Genomic DNA, 23,709 nt, shown 5'->3' with positions numbered 1-23,709 from the left:
CTGTTATTCATATATAATTATGGAGGTGGCCCACTTCTTTCTCAATTTGATAGCACATAGGAAGCCATGTGGATTTTCAGTTACACTGAGTATATTAAATGTGAGGAGGTCGTGCTATACTATATTAGAAAGCCCTGTATGCTTTGCGTGATAAATATCCTGGAAGCTCCCTGTATTTTTATTTGTAAAATAAAGATTTCATACATTATAGAAATCTATACAAAAGGTTCCTATGAATATTTAAATATAGTAGATGAGTGTCTACTATTGCATTAACTTACTCAAAAGAAGAAACAGATTCTCGTATTTTCTTTATCTTACAGTACAGCACATAAGCTTTCAATCTAAACTGATGGGTTATATGCTGCCTTTGGGTGATTTGTACACTGTGAATGCCACTCAAAGCTTTAACACTCCCTCTTATAACCCCTCCCACCATCCAATCTGCAGTTTTTTTGCTAGTGTTCTTAGGTGATGGATGTATCTTAGGTGTGAGAGAATATAGATAACTAGTAGGGAATGGTTAGAGGCTTCACCAGGCCACTTCAGAGAGGGGACTGTATGCACACCCTGCACAAGGAAGGGAAAGGGATTGGTCTGTAATGTTGCGACTGCACTGGACACAGTGTACAGGTACCTGGTACAGCATGTGCATGGCCACTGGGTGATCTCCAGGTCCAGGGCTTTGGTCCACCTATGAGGGAACCCTGTACTTGAAGACTCTACTGTCCCCGGTTCCCCCATTCCCTCTTGGGGAGATGGGCCCGACCAAAATGCACAAAGTTACACAGCATGGGCCCTGGGGATATTTTTCAGGTGTGGTAAGGCAGGTGGTAGCCCGTTAAAAGCTGCACGTGGCTGGTGGTCTGTCAGAAACCAATTACCGATGCAGGAAGTTCAGAGTTACAGGCCCTTTAAAATTACCTTGCCTCACTCCTTATAAGGGCCAGCCACATTTGGCTGGGCAGGTCTCAGAACTCCACACCACACGACGGCACATGTGCAACAGCCATATTGGCGTTCCTAACCTGTTCAGGACAAATGTGCAGAGGCCATTTTGGTGCTCCTGCTTTCCCATGGCGTATGTGCAGGCACCATTTTGTCCTCTGAAGGACAGGCGCGGATGCCATTAACAATGAGTGGGTGTACATGCGGGTGCCCTTTCCATGATAGACCATAAGTATCAGAAGAATACAAGAGGATGGTAGTGGAATGGCTAAACAGAAGAATTGGAGAGTAGCATAGAGCTCCACCTGCTGGCTACAACTGCTAAAAATAAGATTTTCATAAACAATATAGTTTTATATTCATGCAACTTAAGACTCTTAAATAGCTTTTTATTAGCTCTGAATGTAATAAAAATGAAGATAAATACAAAATTGAAAGCCTGCATCATGTACTGTCCTCCAAGAAAAGGAATTTACCAGTAAGTAAACAATCCAGTTTTTGCATAGTTACATATGTCTAGTTTGTACTAATGCAAGTGTCGTACCTGCGGGATCCCCGTGGAAGCTCAAAAACACTGTGGTAGGCATTGATACACCAGTGATTGCCGCTAGCCTCTGGGTCCCTTGCTTAGCGGCTGTCCTCCTGCTTAGTGAACACAGGAGGTTGCTTGATGGTTTGGCACAGGTGCCATTCAGAGAAAACATTGCATTTTCTCAAAGAATGCAAAGTGTTTTCTGAACGGTGCCAGTGCTAAGCAAATGACTTCCTGTGTTCACTAAACAGATGGGCAGCTGCTCTGCACAGAACCCGGAATCTAGCAGCGGTACCTACTATGGTGATTTCTAGCTTCTATGGGGATCAGCCAGGTATGACACATGCATACTTAAATTGGTCCAAGCCTGGAATTCAGCTTTAAGAAGAGTTACTATTTTATCGTTAACCAAGCAGAAAGTAAAGACTACGTTTGTTTATCTCCTCTTAGGACTTGCATGGAGACACACCGCTGCATTATGCTATCACAGCAGACTACAGAAGTATAATAGAGATCCTTACTGAAGTACCAAATATTGATTTCACTGTGCAGAATCAGCAAGGCTTCAACCTGCTCCATCACTCAGCTCTGAAAGGGAATGTTTTGTAAGTGTATGCGTTTGGAATTCCTTATCAGTAAACCCTCAGCCATCTTGTTGTCACTGGTCTCTGCTCCGACAGAATATTTCTACAGAGCATGCTTGTGATCTGGTGTATGTTCCATCAGAGCAGGCTAAGAAATTTTCTGATCATTGCATTACTTTTCAGCCCAATGTTGAGGCAGATCTTCTATCTGGGCCCTTGGCTGTCAGAGAATAATCATTTGGGGGATGAATTCTGTCCTGCTTAGCCCATAATGGAAAAAGGTGTGGCCGAGTGCGACACTACCTGTCATTTTCAGGATTGGGGGAGCATGCAACCAGCTTCCCTTTGACAGTGCCAGGTAGTAACAAGGACCTGGGGAGTGATGTGACCATATCCTTGGGTCAGTGACACAGTTGACTTAAAGGCCAGCTGCAGAGGAACAAGGCACTGTGAGGAAGCATGGGTAATGTATGGTGATTGAGCCCCGCATTGGCAAGGTGACAATGTCTCTTTAAATTAGGTGTTGCTGCAACATTTTTTTGTGTCAGGAATGGCCTGCTGCAATGCAGAAACCCTGATATGTATAAAGCATGGAAATGCTGGCTGAAACACTTTCATACACATGCCCTACTGATCATTGGAGGACTGCTGCATTGACAAAAAAATTAAGTATCTAGCACTTCAGATCTGGACTTTGTTTTGGTTGTAATGACAGGCCCACTTGGATTCGTCCATTTAAATGTTTATCGATAAAAAAAAATTATGCAAACTCTTGAACGTGACTGTGTGGTTTGATATGCAAACACATTTTTTGCTGTTAGCATGTTCCTAATAAAGTAGCCACTGAGTGCAGATTGCAGAACTCAAGCTGAAATTACATACAGTATCATTTTTGGTGGGCTATTCCTGCTACCCATCTCTAATCTAATTTATTTTCTTCAAATGTATTTAAATTAATACATTTCTGTGTAAAGTTGTTTGTTGGGGCTGGTGTTTGAATATTACAAGCGTTTACTTAAAGTAGAATGGGGAGTTTAAATTAAAAGATTTTGCACTTACAGCAGAAAATAAATGGCAATGTATAGTTTGAAGTAGTATATAAATCTTTCCTCATATCCACTTCCTGTAATCCTCTGCACAGCGGAGATAGACTGGGAGAGGGAGGTTGAACACTGCAAGACACTCAGGAATTTACTGCAATGCGAAGTATACAGCTTTGTCAGTAAAACTAGCAGGTTACAACAAACTGGAAAAATGTCTAGGAGTTACACTTGTCTGTGAGTCATTAGGACTTTCATGCAGCATTCTTCCACTGGAGGGAGCTGTGACACACAAGGGTTTCCTGATAGTGCAAAGTGACATCTCTGTTGCACAGATGAAAACTAACCAGGCAAATTAACCATTGACTTGATGTGTTCCTCTGACAAATGGCTGTGTTGTGAAATATCATCTTATGTCGTCAACATTTTCACCACATATTTTGGAATCTAGCTAAAAAGGTTTAGCAGCTGCCCTTAATCATCAAGTGAATAACAGAAATATAGAGCTATTTCCAGTTACGGAAAGATTGCTAAAGAGAACCTATATTCAAATGTTAACTGGAAGCTTTGTTAACAGTCTTAGTAGCATGGCAAAATAAAGGATACTAGAAGAACTGCAATGCATATCTTTTGTGGAGAAAATGCAGCTCCAGGCTCCCTTCATTGCTTAAAGAATTAGCAAAAGCGTGGGCATTTGGTGAAATGTGAAGGGTCAGCCAATCTGAACTCTAAATTTCCCTTTCAAAACACTTTAGATCCCATAACCTGATGCTGATCCAAGACATGTAACCTGCATTAGTGGCTTTTATACCTCTGCTGCAGAACATGCATGCAGATCGATAGCACTGATTTCACTGCCTGCATGCTTGTTCTGGGTATTAAAGCCAGGGTCTACAGGGCAACTAGCATTTTCAAAGGTGTTTAATGTTAAACTCCATGCGATAGATACCAGGGTGTTAAATCAAGCCTAATATGAAATAAACTTCGAATCTGCTGTTGCTAATCTCTCTTTTTAAAAATGCTGTCTGGCTATCATGCTGACTCTTTAAGAGCCACATCATACTTTTATCCTGTTGCTGGCAAAAGCTTGCCAGTGACAAGCTCACTTGCAAGGAAGAGACATACCTGCTTGCACATTGTCTCTCCCTCATCGGTAAGATGAGAGAGACGATGTGGACATGTGCCATTCTGCAGCAATTCCATCATTGAGGGAGGAACACCTCATTCATCCGACCAGTGAGGGAGCGGCACTATCAAAGCACTTGAATACTTTCTCTACATTTTGTAGCAGTCCTGATGCTGGAGAGCTCTCTTCAGTTATAAGATTGCATGTGTGCCATTGGGTCCTAATTTAATACTCTTAAACATGAACCTGGGACAACTATGCAGATGTAGCACCACCCCCGCAGGAGCTGCTGATTATATTATTGGGTCTACACCCTGCCTAACAACCCAATCAAATTGGCTCGATCCCTCCTCAGGCACAACTGACCCAGAATAGGACTGGACTATCAAATAGATACACAGGTTGGAATACAATACTTCACTATGCAACAATACCTTGTTACCTTCTTGAATAGTAGTCCTTCTGGGTGACACAATGGAACAACGCACAAGATTGTAATTAACCAAACTTAGTTTACTATGTATCAAATTGAATAGGGGAGATACAATACAATACAATACAAGTCCATAAAAGGTTATTTAAAACAGCTTTAAAAAGGTAAAAGAATACCCCCACACTCCTCCTGCATTAAGGCTAGACACAGTACCAGGTAGGTGGGCCTATCTGAGTCCCTCCCCCAGAGTTCTCTTCTTTCTTGTTGATCTTCGCTAGCAAGGTTATTGAATAGAGCTCATTTGTAATCCAGATTAGGAATAAAGATCAAGAAAGAAAAAAACAACGAGCTGTTAGTTGTCACCGCAGGGTGTCTGCGTAACTGAGCAATAACTTCTGCGAGAGAGATAAGCCTCTGGCGACTCCTTTACAGACCTTATTGTTTGTCTATGAGTCTCCTGAGAGAGTATGGTGATAAACCCCGGGGTTTTATCACCTCCTGCTGCGCTACCGCTATCTGTAGATAAAACTGTCTCTTCAGCAGATAAAGTCAGTTATTGGGCATGTGCCCTCTCACCAACAGAAGTTTCTCCTTCGCGCGCTTCCACTGCGGTCTCAGTCCTTTGGCTATATGCCAGCCGCGCGGGGTCCTTCTGGCGGATGACTTCCGGTCTCGGCAAACAGCAGTATGACCTCCAGGAATGTGCCTCGTGCTTGAGATGGGACGGTTCCACGTCGTCCCTCCAGGCTAAAAGGCTCTGGCCCAATATCCAGTGTCAGTCCTTCACTCTCGCTCGCTGGTTCCTCAGAGTCCAGCGCAGAAAGGCCCCCCCCCTTCGCGCGCTTCTCTCTTCCTTTAAATAACCTCCCCCATAGTGCCGTGCGGTGCAGCCGTGCACCCTGGATCTTGCAAAGCAGCCTGGGAGATGTAGTTTCTTCATCTTGTGAAAAGGAAGTCACAGCCCGGGAAATTCCATGCAGCTACCACTAGAGGGAGCCTAGTTCCTGGATCTTGCAAAGCAGCCTGGGAGATGTAGTTTCTTCATCTTGTGAAAAGGAAGTCACAGCCCGGGAAATTCCATGCAGCTACCACTAGAGGGAGCCTAGTTCCTTCCCACATATCAAACAGTGTCTTTAGGCATGTTTAACCCCGCTACACACTCCCCCCACTTGAGAAACTTTGGTCCCCAAAGAGGTCAACAGTATGTACCCTAGTGCATAGGTTGGCATTATACAACAAAAACATTAACATTTTGCTGAAATAAGTCAATCTGAATACATCCAATTTTGTATTCTAATAGCAGTGCAACAGTAAAACGATAAAGTGCAATTAATAAACAAATAAGTGATTTCTACAGTGTTAATATAGTGCTGATTTCTAGTGCTTTTATATAGTGCTCCTTTAAAAAGCACATGTGCCTTTGCAATTTCTTAAACACTTACATCTTAAAGTTTGTGTTGAAAAAAAACATCAAAAGGTGAGAAAGAGAAAAAAACATATAGTGAGGTCAGAGCAACAAAATGTGCGCAAACATTAACTCACAAAGTAAACCAAATTGTGAACATCAAAAACTGTGCTTATTATAATGGCCAAACCCAATATCCTTATGTACAAACTTAAATGCAAACGTTTTCTACTTCAATACTTTGTTCTCATGATCTCTCACAGACCCCCCAAAACTTGGGTGGCTTGTACAGTTGTGCCTGGGGGTGAGCTAGGGTTGTCCCCCACCAAATCTACAGTGGAGGAACTAGGCTGGTCAGGAGATCTTTTGGAGGTAAAAACAGCTTCTTCCGAACATTCACCCAATTGATCATAGGTCAGTCTCTTAGGTGGGTGAATGACTCTCCTTTCCCTCTGTTCCCGTGGAGGCATGCTCTCAGAGGTGCTAGGATCAGGCACTTCTGAGGATTCTTCAATGTCCCCCTCCTCATGTTCCAACACAGAGGAACCTGATGGTTCAAGAGAGGTCAGTTCTTCTTCAGAGAAGGGTGCAACCTCCTCCTCAGGATCTTCATCCTCAGCTGCTTCTTCTGGAAGCATATGAAAGGGTATGAATTCAGGGGCTTCTGCCCGAAGGGCTCCTCTATCAGCCAAGTCAGATGAAGACAGGGAGGCAGGTGTGGGTTCTGGCAACTGAGATGACCACAACCAGTCGGGTACCTCCTCTTCATCTTCCAAATCTTCAGATGGAGAACTTCCCTCTCCCTCATCTGGGAGCGTCGTCTGAGATCTGGTAACTGGTCTGGACCGGCGAGAAGTCGAAGGGGCCTCTGACAAGTCTTCCACAGGGGGCATACGAACCGCTTCAGAGAGAGGCAGCAAATGGTTCCGATGCCAAGCCTTCAATGGACCCACACTTCCTTCAGGCCGAATTTGGTACACAGGAAGGTTTGGCAGTTGCTTGCAGATAACATAAGGTTGGGACTTCCAGCGGTCTGCCAACTTGTGTTTTCCCGGGACACCCAAGTTTCTCAACAAAACCCTGTCCCCTGGTTGCAGGTCATGGATCCGAACTTTTAGGTCGAAATTTTTTTTATTCCGCAGTCCACGTTGATCAGATGTGGCCTGAGCCTTGTCATAGGCCGCTTTCAGACTCTTCCGCAGTCGGTCCACATATCCTCTATGCGATGCTGAAGAGGTATGATCAGGCGAAATGCCAAAGGCCAAATCCACTGGCAACCGAGCCTCCCTTCCAAACATCAGCCGATAAGGGGAATATCCAGTAGCATCACTGACAGTGCTGTTGTAGGCATGCACAATGGCAGCTACGTGCTTGCCCCAATGCTGTTTCTTCTCTGAGCTCAAAGTCCCCAACATATCCAAAAGAGTCCTGTTAAATCGTTCAGGCTGGGCATCCCCCTGTGGATGGTAGGGAGTGGTTCTAGTCTTTTGAATGCCTAACATATCTAACAGTCTCTTGATCAGTCTGCTTTCAAAGTCCCTTCCCTGATCAGAATGGAGGCGTTGTGGTAACCCATAATGTACAAAGAACTTCTCTACAAGAACTTTGGCTACCGTTGAGGCCTTCTGATCCCTTGTTGGGAATGCTTGAGCATATCTGGTAAAATGGTCTGTTACCACAAGGACATTCCCCTGGCCACTCAGATCAGGCTCTAAGCAAAGGAAATCAATGCACACCAGCTCCATGGGTCCCTGACTTTGTAGATGGCCCATTGGGGCTGCTTGACGTGGCAGAGTCTTCCTCTGTATACACCGGACACAAGAATGACAGTATCCTTCAACTTCGGCCCTCATACAAGGCCAGTAGAACCTGTCCCTGACAAGCTGAAAGGTTCTTTCGGGCCCCAGATGGCCATGATTATCATGAAGAGCGGCCAGAACTCCCTCTCTGTACTTAGCTGGTAAGAACAGTTGCCACTTCTCCTCCAGATCTTCAGATGGACCTCTCCGGTAGGCCACTCCTTCTCTGATCTGTAACCGGGTCCACTCTCTATGCAACAGACGGGCCCCCTGAGGGGAGTCAGTTAGAAGCAACTCAGGGCTCTGGATCTCCAGGGCTTCCAAGAGAAGTTTTCCCAAAGGGTCTTCCAACTGCTCCTTCCGCAAGTCCCTTTTGGACAGCCGGGGCAAACCCTCCCCTTCAACTTGGGTCACCTGGCAGTAGCATTTGGGTACTCCGATAGCCGAAACCCCAATCTCTTCTGCTCTTGACCCTCCTCGGGATCGAAATTCAGTTCCCTGATATAGGGCACGCACCCCTTCTGGAGCCAAATGAGTCCATTCTTCCGCAGGTTCCTGTGGAACATGCAACCTTCTGGATAGGGCATCTGCATCCCTATTTCCGATTCCTGGCCGATACTTCAGGCTAAAATTGAAGCTAGAGAGGGCAGCCAACCATCGATGTCCTGTTGCATCCAGCTTGGCCGTAGTCAACAGATAGGTGAGGGGATTATTATCTGTCTTGACAATGAATTCAGCTCCGTACAGGTAGTCTTTCAATTTGTCAACCACTGCCCACTTCAAGGCCAAGAATTCAAGTTTGTGAGTAGGATAATTCCTTTCAGCAGGCAGTAGGCTTCTGCTCACATAGGCAACAGGTCGCAGATGACCCTCATGCTCCTGATAAAGTACCCCCCCCAGCCCATCTCGGCTGGCATCAACATGCAGTTCATATGGTTTTGTGGGGTCCGCATAGGCCAACACAGGGGCAGTGGTTAGGGTTTCCTTCAGCTGGACAAAGGCCCCTTCGCATTCCGGGGTCCACTGATCCTGGATGGATTCCTTAGCCTTCCGGGGGCCTATGGTGGACTTCGCCGGCTTTACCAACTCAGGGACATCATCTTCTTCATTCTTCAGGAGCTCATTTAGGGGTCGGGCAATCTGGGCGAACCCCTCCACAAACCTCCTGTAATAGGAGCAAAAGCCCAAGAATGACCGGAGTTCGGTCACATTTGTGGGTCTCGGCCAGGAAGCAACAGCATCCAGCTTGTCCGGGTCAGTGGCCACCCCTTCTTCAGACACGATATGGCCCAGGTAATGGACCGAGGACTGATAGAATTGGCACTTCTCAGGAGAAAGTTTCAGACCTTCTTCATGTAGCCTCTTCAAGACCTTTTCCAACCTCTCCTCATGTTCTTCTAAAGTTCTGCCAAACACGATAACATCATCCAAGTATACCAGTACCTCTATCAAATTCATATCTCCAACGGTCCTCTCCATCAACCTTTGGAAGGTAGCAGGGGCCCCGGACAACCCCTGAGGCATGCGATTGAACTCAAAGAACCCCACAGGGGTGATGAAGGCTGTTTTCTCCCGATCTTCAGGGTGCATGGGGATCTGATAATACCCACTCTTTAAGTCCATCACACTGAACCACTTCGCCCCTGACAGACTCTGTAGGGCATCTTCGATTCGAGGAGTGGTATACTGGTCTGGGATGGTTCTTCTGTTCAGCGTTCGGTAGTCGATACAAAGCCTCAAAGATCCATTTTTCTTCCGGACTACCACTATCGGGGAAGCATACGGGCTCCTGGATTCTCGGATAATCCCGATCTTTTTGAGCTCTGCCAGCTGTTGACGTAGATCTTCTAAGTCACCTAAGGGGACTCGCCGGACTCTCTCCCTGAAAGGCTTGTCCTCACTCAGGCGGATCTTATGAGTGGCGCTCCTGGCACATCCCACGTCAAACTCGTCCTTAGAGAATATTTCCCTACATCGAGCAAGTTGTGCCTTGGCCCTCTTCACCCATTCCGGCGGGAGGGCAGCGTTTCCAGAGCAAAGCTCCTCTATAACCGCTTCACCCTGTTCCTTTTCTTTGAAATCAATGGGGGCAACTGGGGTAGCCGGGTTGACTTGGCCCAGGAGCACTCTGGCCGGTACCTTCACTGGTGTAATAGAGGTGTTTCTGACACTCACTAAAACCCTTCCACGGTTTTCCTGTAACACCTTCAAAGGGATCACCTCAGGGATCACTTCTATCCCTCTCTGTCTCTCCTTTTGACCTGATTCAAAGATAATGAAGGGACCCGGCTGTTGCCATGTGAGTTTAACAGAAGCCTTAAAACAGGCCACCTCTCCTGGCTGTAAGACCTTTTCTGCTCTATCCAGCTTCCAGAGTCGTCCAACTCCTTCTGCGGGGGTCTCTTGCTCCAACACTAATCGTTGGTAGGCCTGCCGTAGCATGGGATGGATCCTTGGCGCCTGAGCATCTTGTCCCTGGACCAGTTGTATCAGAAGGCGCCTTACCAGGTCAGTGTTTGTTCCTACGATGAGAGAGCTTTTGTTGGCCCCTGGTGGACGAGGACAGACCACCGCTAAGGTGTCGAAGGTTTCCGCTTCACCAGCCACTGATGGATCAAAGGTCAACTTGATTGGCAGATACCCGTCATAGGGAAAACTTTGGGTCCCAATACCCCATATCTCCAGATCTTCCAACTTCTGCAAAGGTAGATGGGTAAGATATTTATCATAGAAGTCTCTATACAAAAGAGTCACCTGGGCCCCTGTGTCAAGGAGGGCTCTTGTGTAAATTCCTTCCACCTGAACCGAGACCACTGGGGAGGGCCCGACCAAGTTAGTTGGGAATTCTCTTGATGTAGCCTGGTTGTCTGATTCAGTTCTCTGTACCCTGGCCCTCTTCTCCTTTTTCTTCCTTGATCTGGGCCCCCGCTGAACCCGGTGTGCATTGACTTTCCTTCCCTCAGTAACCCGGAGTCTAGAACTGGGGGTATTATATTTGGGTCTGACCCCCTGACTCAGTTTCCCTGATCCTGCACCACTTCTGGAGTCCCTTAAGACTGGCGGACACCCGGTTGACTCCTTCACCGGTGTCCTCTGAAGTTTCCCGCTGGCTCGCGAGGTTTCGCGGCAGCATTTCCTGAGCTGGGACATACCCTTCTAACATGCCCAACTCCCCCGCAGTTGAAACAAGTTAACAATCTTGCAGGCCGTGGCTCTGGATCTGTGCTGAGACTAACAGGTTCATCTGGCCTCTCCGATATACTCCCCTTGGGTAGAGTGGATACCTGACCAGTCAGGATGGACACCATTTCTATCAACTGAGACACTTGGGTCTTTAGGAGTTCAACTTGAGAGTCACCCTCTTCCACACTTATCACTCCAACCCGGGCAGTTGAGTCAAACTGCCGACTTTTCTTCTTGTTGTCCAACATAACCTCTTCCTCTCTGACCATTCGAATCAGATCGGGGTATTCTAGAATGCCGCCATCTCGACGAGTTCGTAACAGTATGGCAATGGGATCTAAAGGTTGAGCCCCTTTCAGAACCTGTCGTGCACGAGTCTCATCTATTTTCCGGTGGTCTATTCCTTTCTTTAACAGAATCTGGTGGATAATCCTATCCAGACGTTTAATGAATTCGGACAACTTCTCCCCCTCTTCTTGATAACAGTGGTCCAACTGGTAGAGAAGTTCAGCCGCGTTCTCCGTCCGACCAAACACATCTTGCAGAATGTCCAAATAATCCTGTGCAGTGCAGTTCTTCTTGCTAAGCTTTAGATTACGTACAGCCTCTAATGCAGGTCCCCTTAAACTCTCTGTGATTCTCTGCTTCTTGTGCTGTTCTGGTACCTCCCATTCCTCCAAAGCCTGAGTGGCGGTATCTAACCACTCTTCGAACCCATCTTCTGCTGAAGGCACAGGCTGTTTCCCAGAGAATGTCCGGAGCTTCCTATATCCAGTCATCAAATAGCTCGAGGAGTCCCTACTACATTTTGCCACAATCTCCCCAAGAACAGCACACAGTTCTGAGCTAAAAGTCGACAAAGGTGATGACTCAGGATGCCCTTCTTGGACACCTTTTTCTTGGCTGGATACCCCAGGGGTGGTGGATGAGGGACCCGCAATAGGAACTCCTGGATGTATCAGGAAAAGTTCTGTTTGGTCAGTAGTTTTTACACTGTTTCCGTTGAAATAATCAGGGACCCCCTTCCTCCACTCACACAGTGCATACGTGTGTGGGACAGTGGTGTCAGTTTTCATGTCAATCACCCAAAATTTCCTGTCTGTGGATAGTGCCCTCAAAACAGGGAGGAGCTTTTCTTCAGTCCAGGCTTCTCCCTTGATTTCAACCACCAGGCCATTTTCCACTATGACATTCTCTTCCTTGCACCACTCAGCAGCAGCGACAGGATCCATTTCTGCGTGGGAGGGAATTCTATGGCTGAGAGGGTTGTATTGCAGGACTGTAGAAATCCCGGACGAGCCCCCACGTGTAGCACCACCCCCGCAGGAGCTGCTGATTATATTATTGGGTCTACACCCTGCCTAACAACCCAATCAAATTGGCTCGATCCCTCCTCAGGCACAACTGACCCAGAATAGGACTGGACTATCAAATAGATACACAGGTTGGAATACAATACTTCACTATGCAACAATACCTTGTTACCTTCTTGAATAGTAGTCCTTCTGGGTGACACAATGGAACAACGCACAAGATTGTAATTAACCAAACTTAGTTTACTATGTATCAAATTGAATAGGGGAGATACAATACAATACAATACAAGTCCATAAAAGGTTATTTAAAACAGCTTTAAAAAGGTAAAAGAATACCCCCACACTCCTCCTGCATTAAGGCTAGACACAGTACCAGGTAGGTGGGCCTATCTGAGTCCCTCCCCCAGAGTTCTCTTCTTTCTTGTTGATCTTCGCTAGCAAGGTTATTGAATAGAGCTCATTTGTAATCCAGATTAGGAATAAAGATCAAGAAAGAAAAAAACAACGAGCTGTTAGTTGTCACCGCAGGGTGTCTGCGTAACTGAGCAATAACTTCTGCGAGAGAGATAAGCCTCTGGCGACTCCTTTACAGACCTTATTGTTTGTCTATGAGTCTCCTGAGAGAGTATGGTGATAAACCCCGGGGTTTTATCACCTCCTGCTGCGCTACCGCTATCTGTAGATAAAACTGTCTCTTCAGCAGATAAAGTCAGTTATTGGGCATGTGCCCTCTCACCAACAGAAGTTTCTCCTTCGCGCGCTTCCACTGCGGTCTCAGTCCTTTGGCTATATGCCAGCCGCGCGGGGTCCTTCTGGCGGATGACTTCCGGTCTCGGCAAACAGCAGTATGACCTCCAGGAATGTGCCTCGTGCTTGAGATGGGACGGTTCCACGTCGTCCCTCCAGGCTAAAAGGCTCTGGCCCAATATCCAGTGTCAGTCCTTCACTCTCGCTCGCTGGTTCCTCAGAGTCCAGCGCAGAAAGGCCCCCCCCCTTCGCGCGCTTCTCTCTTCCTTTAAATAACCTCCCCCATAGTGCCGTGCGGTGCAGCCGTGCACCCTGGATCTTGCAAAGCAGCCTGGGAGATGTAGTTTCTTCATCTTGTGAAAAGGAAGTCACAGCCCGGGAAATTCCATGCAGCTACCACTAGAGGGAGCCTAGTTCCTGGATCTTGCAAAGCAGCCTGGGAGATGTAGTTTCTTCATCTTGTGAAAAGGAAGTCACAGCCCGGGAAATTCCATGCAGCTACCACTAGAGGGAGCCTAGTTCCTTCCCACATATCAAACAGTGTCTTTAGGCATGTTTAACCCCGCTACACAGATATCTGACTTTTCACTTTTCCTCTGAACTTCCTTATCTGCACAGTTGTTCTGAGTCAGTAACACAGAAAGTAATATAGCCAGTGGGTAAAACATTACAGCCATGTTGTTAACATTTTTTTAAAAAGCGGTCAGCCATAGCAGCTCTTGAGTTTCCAAGATCTGCACGTGCGTTGCAGCAGTTATTCCATGTGCTTTGTTGGATTTTCAATTAACCACTGGAGTTCCCATGATACATGAGAAGCCCATGGGGTGACCTGGCTGATAAGACTCCACCAATACCTATAATATGACTTTTGTGTAAACTGACCACCATGTTTTTTTTCTCTTTGTTTGCAGCAATGTTTTTTAGCAGAGTCTAGAAATCTTTTGTTGCTTATGTCCTCAGAGCTGTCCGAAAGATCCTGGAAAGAGCACGGCAGTTGGTAGATTCCAAGAAAGAAGATGGCTTCACCGCCCTGCACCTGGCCACACTGAACAACCATCAGGAAGTGGTGGAGATCTTAGTCAAAGAGGTACACACAGTGTGATAGATAGAGATGTCCTGACAACAGTATATAAAATAGGGGGCACATTTTGGATTACCCAGTCACAGCAAGGTTTATTTAAACCTGTAATAGGAAAGTTTGAAGGCTACCACTACTGACCTTTCCTTCTCAAAATGCTTGTGCCCTGGTTGTCACTCTAATCCAACAGCTTTAGTACTGCCCAAGTCACTGAGCTGGATCAAGTATGCTGATCAGAAGTTCTGATTTCACTCTGATTTTACTGCTCTATATGCTTGTGAGTCAGTGCTTCAAAGTATCAAGGCCAGGGACAGCCAGGTAAGTAGAATTTTCTTCAGCAATGGCAACCCCCATATTCTTTGCATTACAGGATTTCTTTAATTATTTAACTGTGCAGACTTGGTCTACATTTGCCTCTGCATTGACTTTAATTGTGAGGAGCTTGAGAGTCGAGAGGTGAGCAAGGATACAGCATAACTGTATCAAATAACAGGGCCCTGTATTTCTTTACATTTTACTAAAATATTTAAAGTGACAGTTGACTTAGTTTTTACTTGTACTACATTGGCAACGTCCCATTCATGTCAATGGAGCATTAGGGCACAGGCAGCCCAGCACTACATTTTTACCAGCCAGGCTGCAGACCGCAAAGGAGACCACAATGGTCAGAGGAGATGAGAAGGGACCTGGGGAGCAGTTTTTTGTTTTTGTAATTTGTGAACTTTTCCTTGGAAAGCTGTGAGCAGTGTCATCCAATGCAAGGCCAGCAATAGATGTTTTGAATTTTGGCCGGTTCAGCAGGGACTGGTCGAGATTCAGACCATCTATAAGCAGGCGGATTGTAACCAAGCCGATCTATCGATTGACTTGGGTAAAACCAGCATCTCAGTCTGTTACATGCATTTAATGCCAGTGGCTATAGCCACTAGCAATAATCACTGTGTTCTCCCAGGAGGGATGGCTGCCCGGGCCCCCCTCCCCTCATGCTGGGAGAAAATGTGGTTGCAGGAAGGAAAATTGTATCATCTGTTTACTGCCTAGTATAAAGCCTAGAGTTTTCCACAGCCTAAGAACATTTTGTAGGACACCAGGCAACATGTAAGAGCTGTCACTAAACTGTTAACACCGTCAGTTATATTGAGATTTAGAACTCAAGCAGATTTTTGGACAAGCAGTGAAACATCTTCAACATCGTAGAACAAGTGTGAATGAAAATATGACTAAGGCCCCTTTCAGACAAGCTTTCCGATCCAGTCTGTCTGTCAGTTTTTCAGGCGCACCTGAACGGAAGCTCCATGCAGCTCTATAGGGATGAGGATGTAAACAAACTTGTGTTCTTTTACATCTGCCTCCTCCGAGTCTGTCCAGGTTCAGAAAAAAAAAAAATTGAAAAGAATGGAGTTCCATTTTTTTGGATCTAAATATGATAGATCAGAGGCAGCCTGATGTAAACAAACAGTTCCATTTACAGTTCCATTTACATCAGGCCACTCCTAGAGTCATCATGGTCCACCACAATCTGCGGTCAAAATGCAGACAATAACTAATCAGGCATGGGTGTCGCAAAACTGATATCCATCCTGTTCAGCTCAGAATCAGCAGGGGATCTGCTCAGGCATCCCCTGCTCAACATAGTTAATCAGCACTGTGTGACCCAAATGCATGACCGTTAAATTTAACACGTTTTTCACAATGGTTCTGGGTTTGACTGCATCCTGTTCTCAAATGATTCTGTGCTTTTTCTCAAAGGCTAGCCATACATACATAGATTTCTGTTGTTCGGCATGTTGGCTGAATGAGAAGACCAATGAAATCCTCTATTTACGCTAAATAGTATGTATGGAGGAATTTCCACTGCATGCTATTGTATTCAGTCAGTCGTGATACCCGCCTGAATACCTGAACAGTGACTGAATCTGATAGGATGCAGTCATTGGTGCCTCGAGAAGCCGCCATTTTGTTGTAGCCTATTTTCTGTATAGGCTGGTGGTCATGTTTGTGTAGCCGTGGCAGCCATTTTGCGTTAGTTGGTCATTGAATTGCATGGTGATCATTACTGTGGAGCCTTCTGGGTATCCAGTTTAGCCATGGGAGCCCCTTCCTATCCCCTGGTGCTGACTGCTGGGCCTCTTTCCTTCCTGGACGCCGCACGTGGAGTGCTTTGATCCTGGTGGGGTCGTGAGTCTGGTGGGGTCCTCCCCTCTCTCTGCTGCAGGATCAGCGGGTGCTCTGTGGCTGGGGACCCGGTGGTGTTACCAGCGCAGTGGGAGTGTCCCTTAGCAGTGGTTTTTTTTTTTTTTTTTGCACTTTTGTGGGGTACCCTTCTTTCTCAGTTCGCCCACCTGACCCCCTCTCAGAGCCTGCGAGTTCCAACCATCCATTGATGCACTGGCGGCAGGCTTGGAGTCCTTTGGGTCTCGGGTGGAGGTTGCTTTTGGGCGGCTGAGTAGTAAAAAGCGCCCCTCGGCTTACCCTGCTTCATCGGTCCCCTCAGATTCTGAATCTGATCTAGCCACCACGGATGGGGCCCGCCCTGAGGGGTCTGCTGCTACATGCCCTGAGTTCTCAGATAGTGAGGATGATTCCTCCACTCCTGTAGCCATGCACCAAAAGGCGCTGGTGAACGCACTGATTGTGACTGTACGGGAGACTTTGAAAATGGAGGACGCAGCTGAAGCTGCTGTGGAGGCACCGGTTCCCTTTGGCACTCACAAGTCGTCTAGAGGGGGGAAGGTGTTTCTGTTTCCTTCCTATTTTGACAGATTTGTCGCAAAAGAGTGGAAACGTCCCTTTGTGGTCCCTAAGCAATTCACAATGATGTACCCATTTGAAGAGTCCCTCCTTAAGAAGTAGACTGTTCCAATAAGGCAACTATGATTCTGGTAGAAGAATCGCCGGCTTTTAAGGATCCAGCTGACAGACTGCGGGCCACAGCCTCCGCCTTTATGTTCACTGTGGCTGGCTCGGCACTCAGACCAGTCTTCACCATTGCCCTGGTGTCACAAACTCTGACCGAGTGGGCTAAGCTTTTATGCGGTGACTATGAGGGTGAGGAGCTCCCCCCTGCCTTTGTGGAGCTGGCTGACCAGTTGGTCCAGGGGCTGCAGTTTGTCTGTGATGCCTCTTTAGACGCAGCTCCCCTGATTTCTAGACTGTCTGTTTCGGCAGTGGTCCTTAGTCGTGTTTTGTGGCTCAAATGTTGATCTGCGGACCAGACCTCTAAAAAAAAAAAAAAAAAAAAAAGCCTTAACTGATCTTCCTTTTCAAGGAGATCGCCTGTTGGGAGCTACCCTGGATGACATCATTAAGAGTCTCACAGGGGGGAAGAGCACCTTTCTTCCGCCGGCTAGTGTGGGGAAGGAACCTCGTTGCAGACGTGGCCCGTCCCTGTCAGCTCACAAGAAGTTTTTTCGTAACTCAGGGTCAGCTGACAAGGGTTCAAAGCCTTTTAAGGCCATTTCAGGAGGTTCTAAGCAAACTAGGTCTGGCAAGTCCAAAGCGGGTTTCTCCAGACCCGCAGACAAGGCTCCGTCTGCATGAAGGTGCACCCTCACCCGTGCCTGGGGTGGGGGGATATCTTCACTGGTTTCCGGACCATTGGACCTCCTTGGTACAAGACAAGTGGGTCCATGAAGTGATACGATCCGGCTAGAAGATCAAGTTTGTTCTTACCCTCCGGAGAGGTTCTTTCCTTCCAAAGTGCATCTGTCCCTGGATCGATTGCAAGCCCTCTTCGAAGTGGTGCAAGACCTGTTACTTCAAGGGGTAATTGTTTTGGTTCCAACTCCAGAACAATTGCAAGGATTTTATTCAAACCTGTTCACGGTCCCGAAGAAAGAACGCAAGGTATATCCAATTCTGTATCAATAAATGCTGCAAAATAAGTAGTGAACCAAATTAGTGACTAAAAGTGACCCAATAATCAGTGGATGAACAAATAAATAATGTTCATAAGTCCATAAATAAATTATTGTAAACACATATAAAACAATGGTGTTAAAAACAGGGCTGAATGGGCTAGTGTAGGCAAATAGAAACCATTTAAATAAACTAAAATAAATTAAGAATAAAATATTAATAAACAAAGTGCCAAATATGCGATTAGGTAAAAAATCACAAATAAATAGAGACCCCTGGGGCGGAAAGCACTTCATTCATCAAAGAGGTGAGTCCCCCTCCTGTTTGATGGTTTCCTATTCCCCCAATCTCAAGTATATCCTATATCTACAAATTTAAGAAGGTAATAACTGGAGGAACTGTGTGTAAAAAAAAAAAAAAAAAGGGGGGGGGGTAGATTGGGGAAGCACAAAAAAAAAAAAAAACAGGAAAAGGAAGTAAAAAGTGAATAAGATTACAAAGGGGGCTCTCTGAATAAGTACTCAATTGAAGCATTTATTGAGAAGAGAACTATCTAGAGCGAGGAAAAGCAAAGGGAAAAACATAAAAAATATAAACAAAATAGAAAGAAACATTATAATGAGGGGAAAATCAGCAAAAGAAGGAGGCGGGAAGGCCCCAAAAATAAGGGCAAGTCTTGGCACAATTAAAAAATATATGACCCATGAAGGGAATATAGAAAGTATGACCACTGAAAAACAACTACGAGGCAGAAGCAAACAGGCCACAGGAATTAATAAAAACGGGCTAGAAACAACGCAAGAGGAGAAACTAAAAGATATAATGGGAAAAGTGTTTACCCCCCCTACTTAGTAGAGTAATACCAGAGACTTCAAGTATCGAAAGAGTACGAGTAATACCAGAGACTTCAAAGATCGAAAGAGTACACAGGATCAGGAAACTTCCAAATATGGCAGGGGAAATCACAAGAGATTTCACTATTATAAAGACAGCACAAATATGGGAAAATTGAGAAGAGCACCCCCATTAAGCTCTGAAGGAGCAAACATTCATATATTTGCAGATTTAGTGCCAGAGACCTTAGCAAGAGGGAGGCTCCTTAAACCATTACTGGAACAAATGCGCCTGCAGAATATTCAATACTCTTGGTCATTCCCTGCATGTCTGGTAGGTAGGAAAGCTGGTCGTACAGCAAGATTACAATTTCCGGAAGAAATACAAGACTTTTGTAAGAAATTGGACCTACCTATCCCAGACATCCCAGGTTAAGACAGATACAACGGAAAAATGGACAGAATTGGAAGAAGATCAGTGGCAATTAGTCCGCAAGAAGAATTTGATGCTTAAAAGAAAGAAGAAAAGAAGAACAAAATAACTGAATTATAAGGGGATAGGGAAGGGGGAGGTGGGGAGTGGAGGTATAGACAAACACAAAGGAATACAGAAGGATGGAATCCCTGGAGACCTAGCGGGCTCTGGACCTGTACCTCAGTATAGGGGTGTCCGGCCCAGCTGGCGAGCATAGACAGAGCCCGACCTCAAGGGAAAGGACAGGGTGGAGGGAACCAAAGTCAACTGGAAGGTTCAATCATGGTCAAAAACCCCAGGTAACATAATTTTAGTTAGGGCATGGGGAGAGGGAGTGGGGGGGGGAGGGAGCGGTGGGATGGGAAAGGGAAACCAGAAGAGAGATTTTTGTTCCTAAAGAGAAGACTGTATGAAATGGATTGCGCATTAGCAAATATATACTGTCCCAATAAGAACCCAATAGGTTATTTGAATGAGGTTATGAGGAAGTTAAGGAAGTTTAAAAAGTGGCATCTGATCATGGCAGGAGATCTAAATTTCTGTATGGATCCAGCAATGGATAGCACGTCCCATGTACAGTGGATTAGGAATTCACAGTTGAGGATGATAAAGAAGAACCTATATCCATGTCATATAATTGATATATGGAGAAGAAGAACTTTTAATACCAAAATTATGCTCATTTATGAACAGATTAGGAACAGGTAATGAGATGAGGAGGGAAGCATTATTGGCTTCCATCACAATCCTACCAAAGGATGGGAAAGATGTAACCCTATGTTCAAGCTGTAGACCGATATCCTTGCTAAATGTAGATACAACATTTTTTTCAAAAGTACTGGCCACCAGGATGAAAGTGTTAATGCCTGAGTGGGTACATGCAGATCAAGTGTGGTTCATTCCTGGAAGGGCAGGGAATGATAATGGGGTAAGAACACTAATAATTTTACAGCAAATGAGCAAAAGAATGTCCCCAAGATTAATACTGTCAATAGATACTGAAAAAGTATTTGACAGGGTAGACTGGGGATTTATGATGAACACACTAGAAACAATGGTAATAGGCCCAAGGATGATCAGTTGGATCAAAACGTTATATAGCCACCCCACTGCAACAGTAAAAATTAATGGGACCTCATCTAAACCATTCAAAATAATTAATGGAACAAGGCAAGGGTGTCCCCTCTCACCGTTACTGTTCGTACTGTCGCTAGAACCTCTTCTGGCCACTACGAAATAGTCCAGATATAGGAGGTATAAGGATTGGAGATGAGGAACAGCGTGAGATGAGGAACAGTAGCAGCGTATGGGGATGATATTTTGTGCTACATCTCCAAACCCAGGATAACTATACCAAACTTAATGAAAATATTGAAATACTACGGAGAACTATCAAATTTAAAAATGAATCCCTCAAAATCAAAGATCTTGAATATAAATAATATGAGTAAACAAGAAGAACAGGCCCTACAACGAAAATTCCCAATCAAATGGAAGAAAACAGAATTAAAATACCTAGGAATAAAAATAATGCCATCTATGGGGAAAATATACCAAATAAATTACATCCCACTATTAAACGAAATAAAAACAGAAATTAAAAAAATAGCAACAAGGCCCCTGTCATGGATAGGACAAATAAATATTATGAAGATTGTAACATTAAATATTGTGTACAAGTTTCAAATGTTGCCAATTTCTTTACCACAGACATACTTTAAGACATTAAAAACAATAATATCAATGTTTATTTGGCAGAGTAAGAAACCAAGAATGCAATATTCGGTTCTAATTAAAGGTAATTTGCAAGTAGGGCTATTAGTACCAGACTTAATATTATCACGAGTAATGGAATGGGCAAATAAGAAAAGTGAAAAAATATAGAAGGTTAGACACAAATGCACATGTAATAGCATTATATGCACTTAGAATTTGGGATTTAATTTACAAACCAGCAAAATGGAAATATAATTCACCTTTAATCCCATTGAGGGATAGTAATTTTTTTTCAATGGGAAGTTATTTGGGGAATGGATAAAAGTTGAGGATGCTCAGTTGAAGGATATAATGGAAAAAAGGAAACTATGCACACTACAACAATTAAGGCACAAGAAAGATAGGTGGATGATTGATGAATGGTGGTACCCCAGTTGAAGCATTTTGTCACCACTCTACCACAACCATTAAGATCCGAAGAGGATGTGTTGCTTTTTGTCATCAAAGATAAGAAACTGTTTTGGGAGAACAGGGGGGGGGGGGGGGGAGGTGATCGAAAAAAAGAAGAAATTATGAAAATGGTACATAGTTCAGCAGTTGACATTAATGCAGTAGAAATTAATTGTAAATGTGTCTGTCGATGGTATATAACGCCAGACAGAGCACATAAATATCAAACAGGGAAATCCTCAAACTGTTGGCGAGGGTGCAATATAGTGGGAACTATGACCAATATATGGTGGGAATACCCCCAAAATAAAAAAGTATTGGAAGAAAATGTTACAACAAATAAAGGTGATCACAAATATTAAGATACCTGAAGACCCTTGGCAGTGTCTATTCCATGGTGTAAAATGCTCAGTAAAACAATTTAGGAGAACTGTAATACCCCATCTGATTAATGCAACCAAAAGCTTAATACCCTGATATTGGCAAGAAATAGAAACTCCTACAATAGCAGACTGGCTTAAAAAAGTGGAAAATACATATAATATGGAACCTCTACGATGTAGTGGGGAAGACGAGATTGAAAAACTTATAAACATAGGAAAGTTGGACAGAGTTTAGGAAAACAAGGAGATATACTGAAATGGTGGGAGGGTAAGAGAGGAGGAGGTGAGAAGAAAGAGAGAATATAGAATTAAAAAAGAAGAGAGGAAGTAGGGAAGGGGAAGAGTGGGGATGGGGGTGTGAAACTGTCAAAAATAGATACTGATTTTTTTCTTCTAAATTTTTTGTATTTTAATATTTGGAAATTAAAGAAGAGATAATAAAAAAAAAGAATTGCATAGCCTGCTAACACCAAAAAAAGTGCATGCATTATTTTTAGTTACATAGCGCACCAGAAAGCATTGTAATGTATTACTATGCATTGTGGTGTGCTGAAACATATGTGCATGTTTTTATGCATTGCGGTAACGCACACATTGCTGCAGGACAGCAGTGAACATTCAGCCTTGGGATCCATTCACACATGCACAATACAATAACACAGACATTATTGCAAATAATTTGCTCTATCTGTGGAGTTCTTCATTGTGAATGGCATCCTAAGCTACTGTACAGTAGAGGGTAATTCACAATGAATAATGTGGGTGTGGTGTGCTATGTTAGTAAAATTGGTAATGTGTGCTTTTTTTTATATTTTGCACTATGGTGGCAGTCCATTCATTGGGAATATGATACGTTATCATGCAGTGCAGAAGGTGCAAGCTGGTAGAGATAACCATTATTCCTTCTGGATTCCCCTGTAGCAGGGACCTTGTTGGCACTTTTCCTATGCCAGTCATATGTTAATATGTTTTTAAAAGGATACCAACATTAAAAGCCACCCCCTGGACCCTGAAACCACTTTACATGTTTTCCGTTTGTCTCACTTTGCAGGGACAGTGTGATGTCAATCTCAGGAACAACAGAAATCAAACTCCTCTACACCTGGCAGTGACTCATGGGCACATTTATCTTGTGCAACTTCTTGTGACAGAAGGAGGCAATGTAAATGCAGAAGACGAGGATGGGGATACTCCTATGCACATTGTACTAGTACAGCAGCACCTCACCTCTCTGGAGCCTGAAGGAGTTGGCTCAGCTATGCTCAACAAGGTAATACCCGATTAACTGCATGCATTGCAAGGATTATTTTGGTATTCTTAAAGCGGTAGGGGTGGTGCGACCAAGCTGATCATAGAAAATATAGAAGAGTGACAGCAGAAAAATGATTAAGTGTGTGTGTGTGTAAATAACTTTTTGTCTGGGTATAGATCTATGTTTGAGTCAACCTACTATTGACTGGCTCATTAACTCCACTGGAAATCTATTCACTACCTATGCTAGAAGTGCATCAATGAGCACATAAACATGACAGCTTGGCTGGCCTAGCTGAATGTCACTCTTGTTGCTGCAAAGAGGAGTGAGGATGGAGATGGGCAGAGCTGGCCACAATAAAAGGCCACTCTAAAATGTGAAGTTTTATCAAACCGCACAATGCCACAGATGTCGTAAGTTTTGAGGGAGCATGCAATTGGCATGCTGACTGCAGGAATGTCCACCAGAACTGTTGCCCGTGCATTGAATGATAATTCCTCTACCTTAAACCATCTCCAAAGGCGTTAAGAGAATCCCGCAGTACATCCAAC

The 23,709-nt window shown here is 44.7% G+C and overlaps 1 protein-coding gene across 7 annotated transcripts in view; it reads left to right on the top strand.

Annotated features, from left to right (window-relative positions):
* MIB2 (MIB E3 ubiquitin protein ligase 2) overlaps positions 1-23,709 on the top strand; it is a 285,750-nt gene that overhangs the window by 202,020 nt on the left and 60,021 nt on the right. For all 7 annotated transcript variants that reach the window (XM_082273689.1, XM_082273685.1, XM_082273687.1 and 4 more), the window contains 3 exons: positions 1,931-2,085; positions 14,074-14,200; positions 22,958-23,176. In XM_082273689.1, the coding sequence (XP_082129815.1) occupies positions 1,931-2,085; positions 14,074-14,200; positions 22,958-23,176 (501 nt within the window). The remainder of the gene's footprint in view (positions 1-1,930; positions 2,086-14,073; positions 14,201-22,957; positions 23,177-23,709) is intronic.

This window comes from Pelophylax lessonae (assembly GCF_965119305.1).
Source record: "Pelophylax lessonae genome assembly, chromosome: 12".
Lineage (NCBI taxonomy): Eukaryota > Metazoa > Chordata > Amphibia > Anura > Ranidae > Pelophylax > Pelophylax lessonae.
Note: the sequence above shows the minus strand (reverse complement) of the source record. Positions and strands in the feature narration are given on the sequence as shown.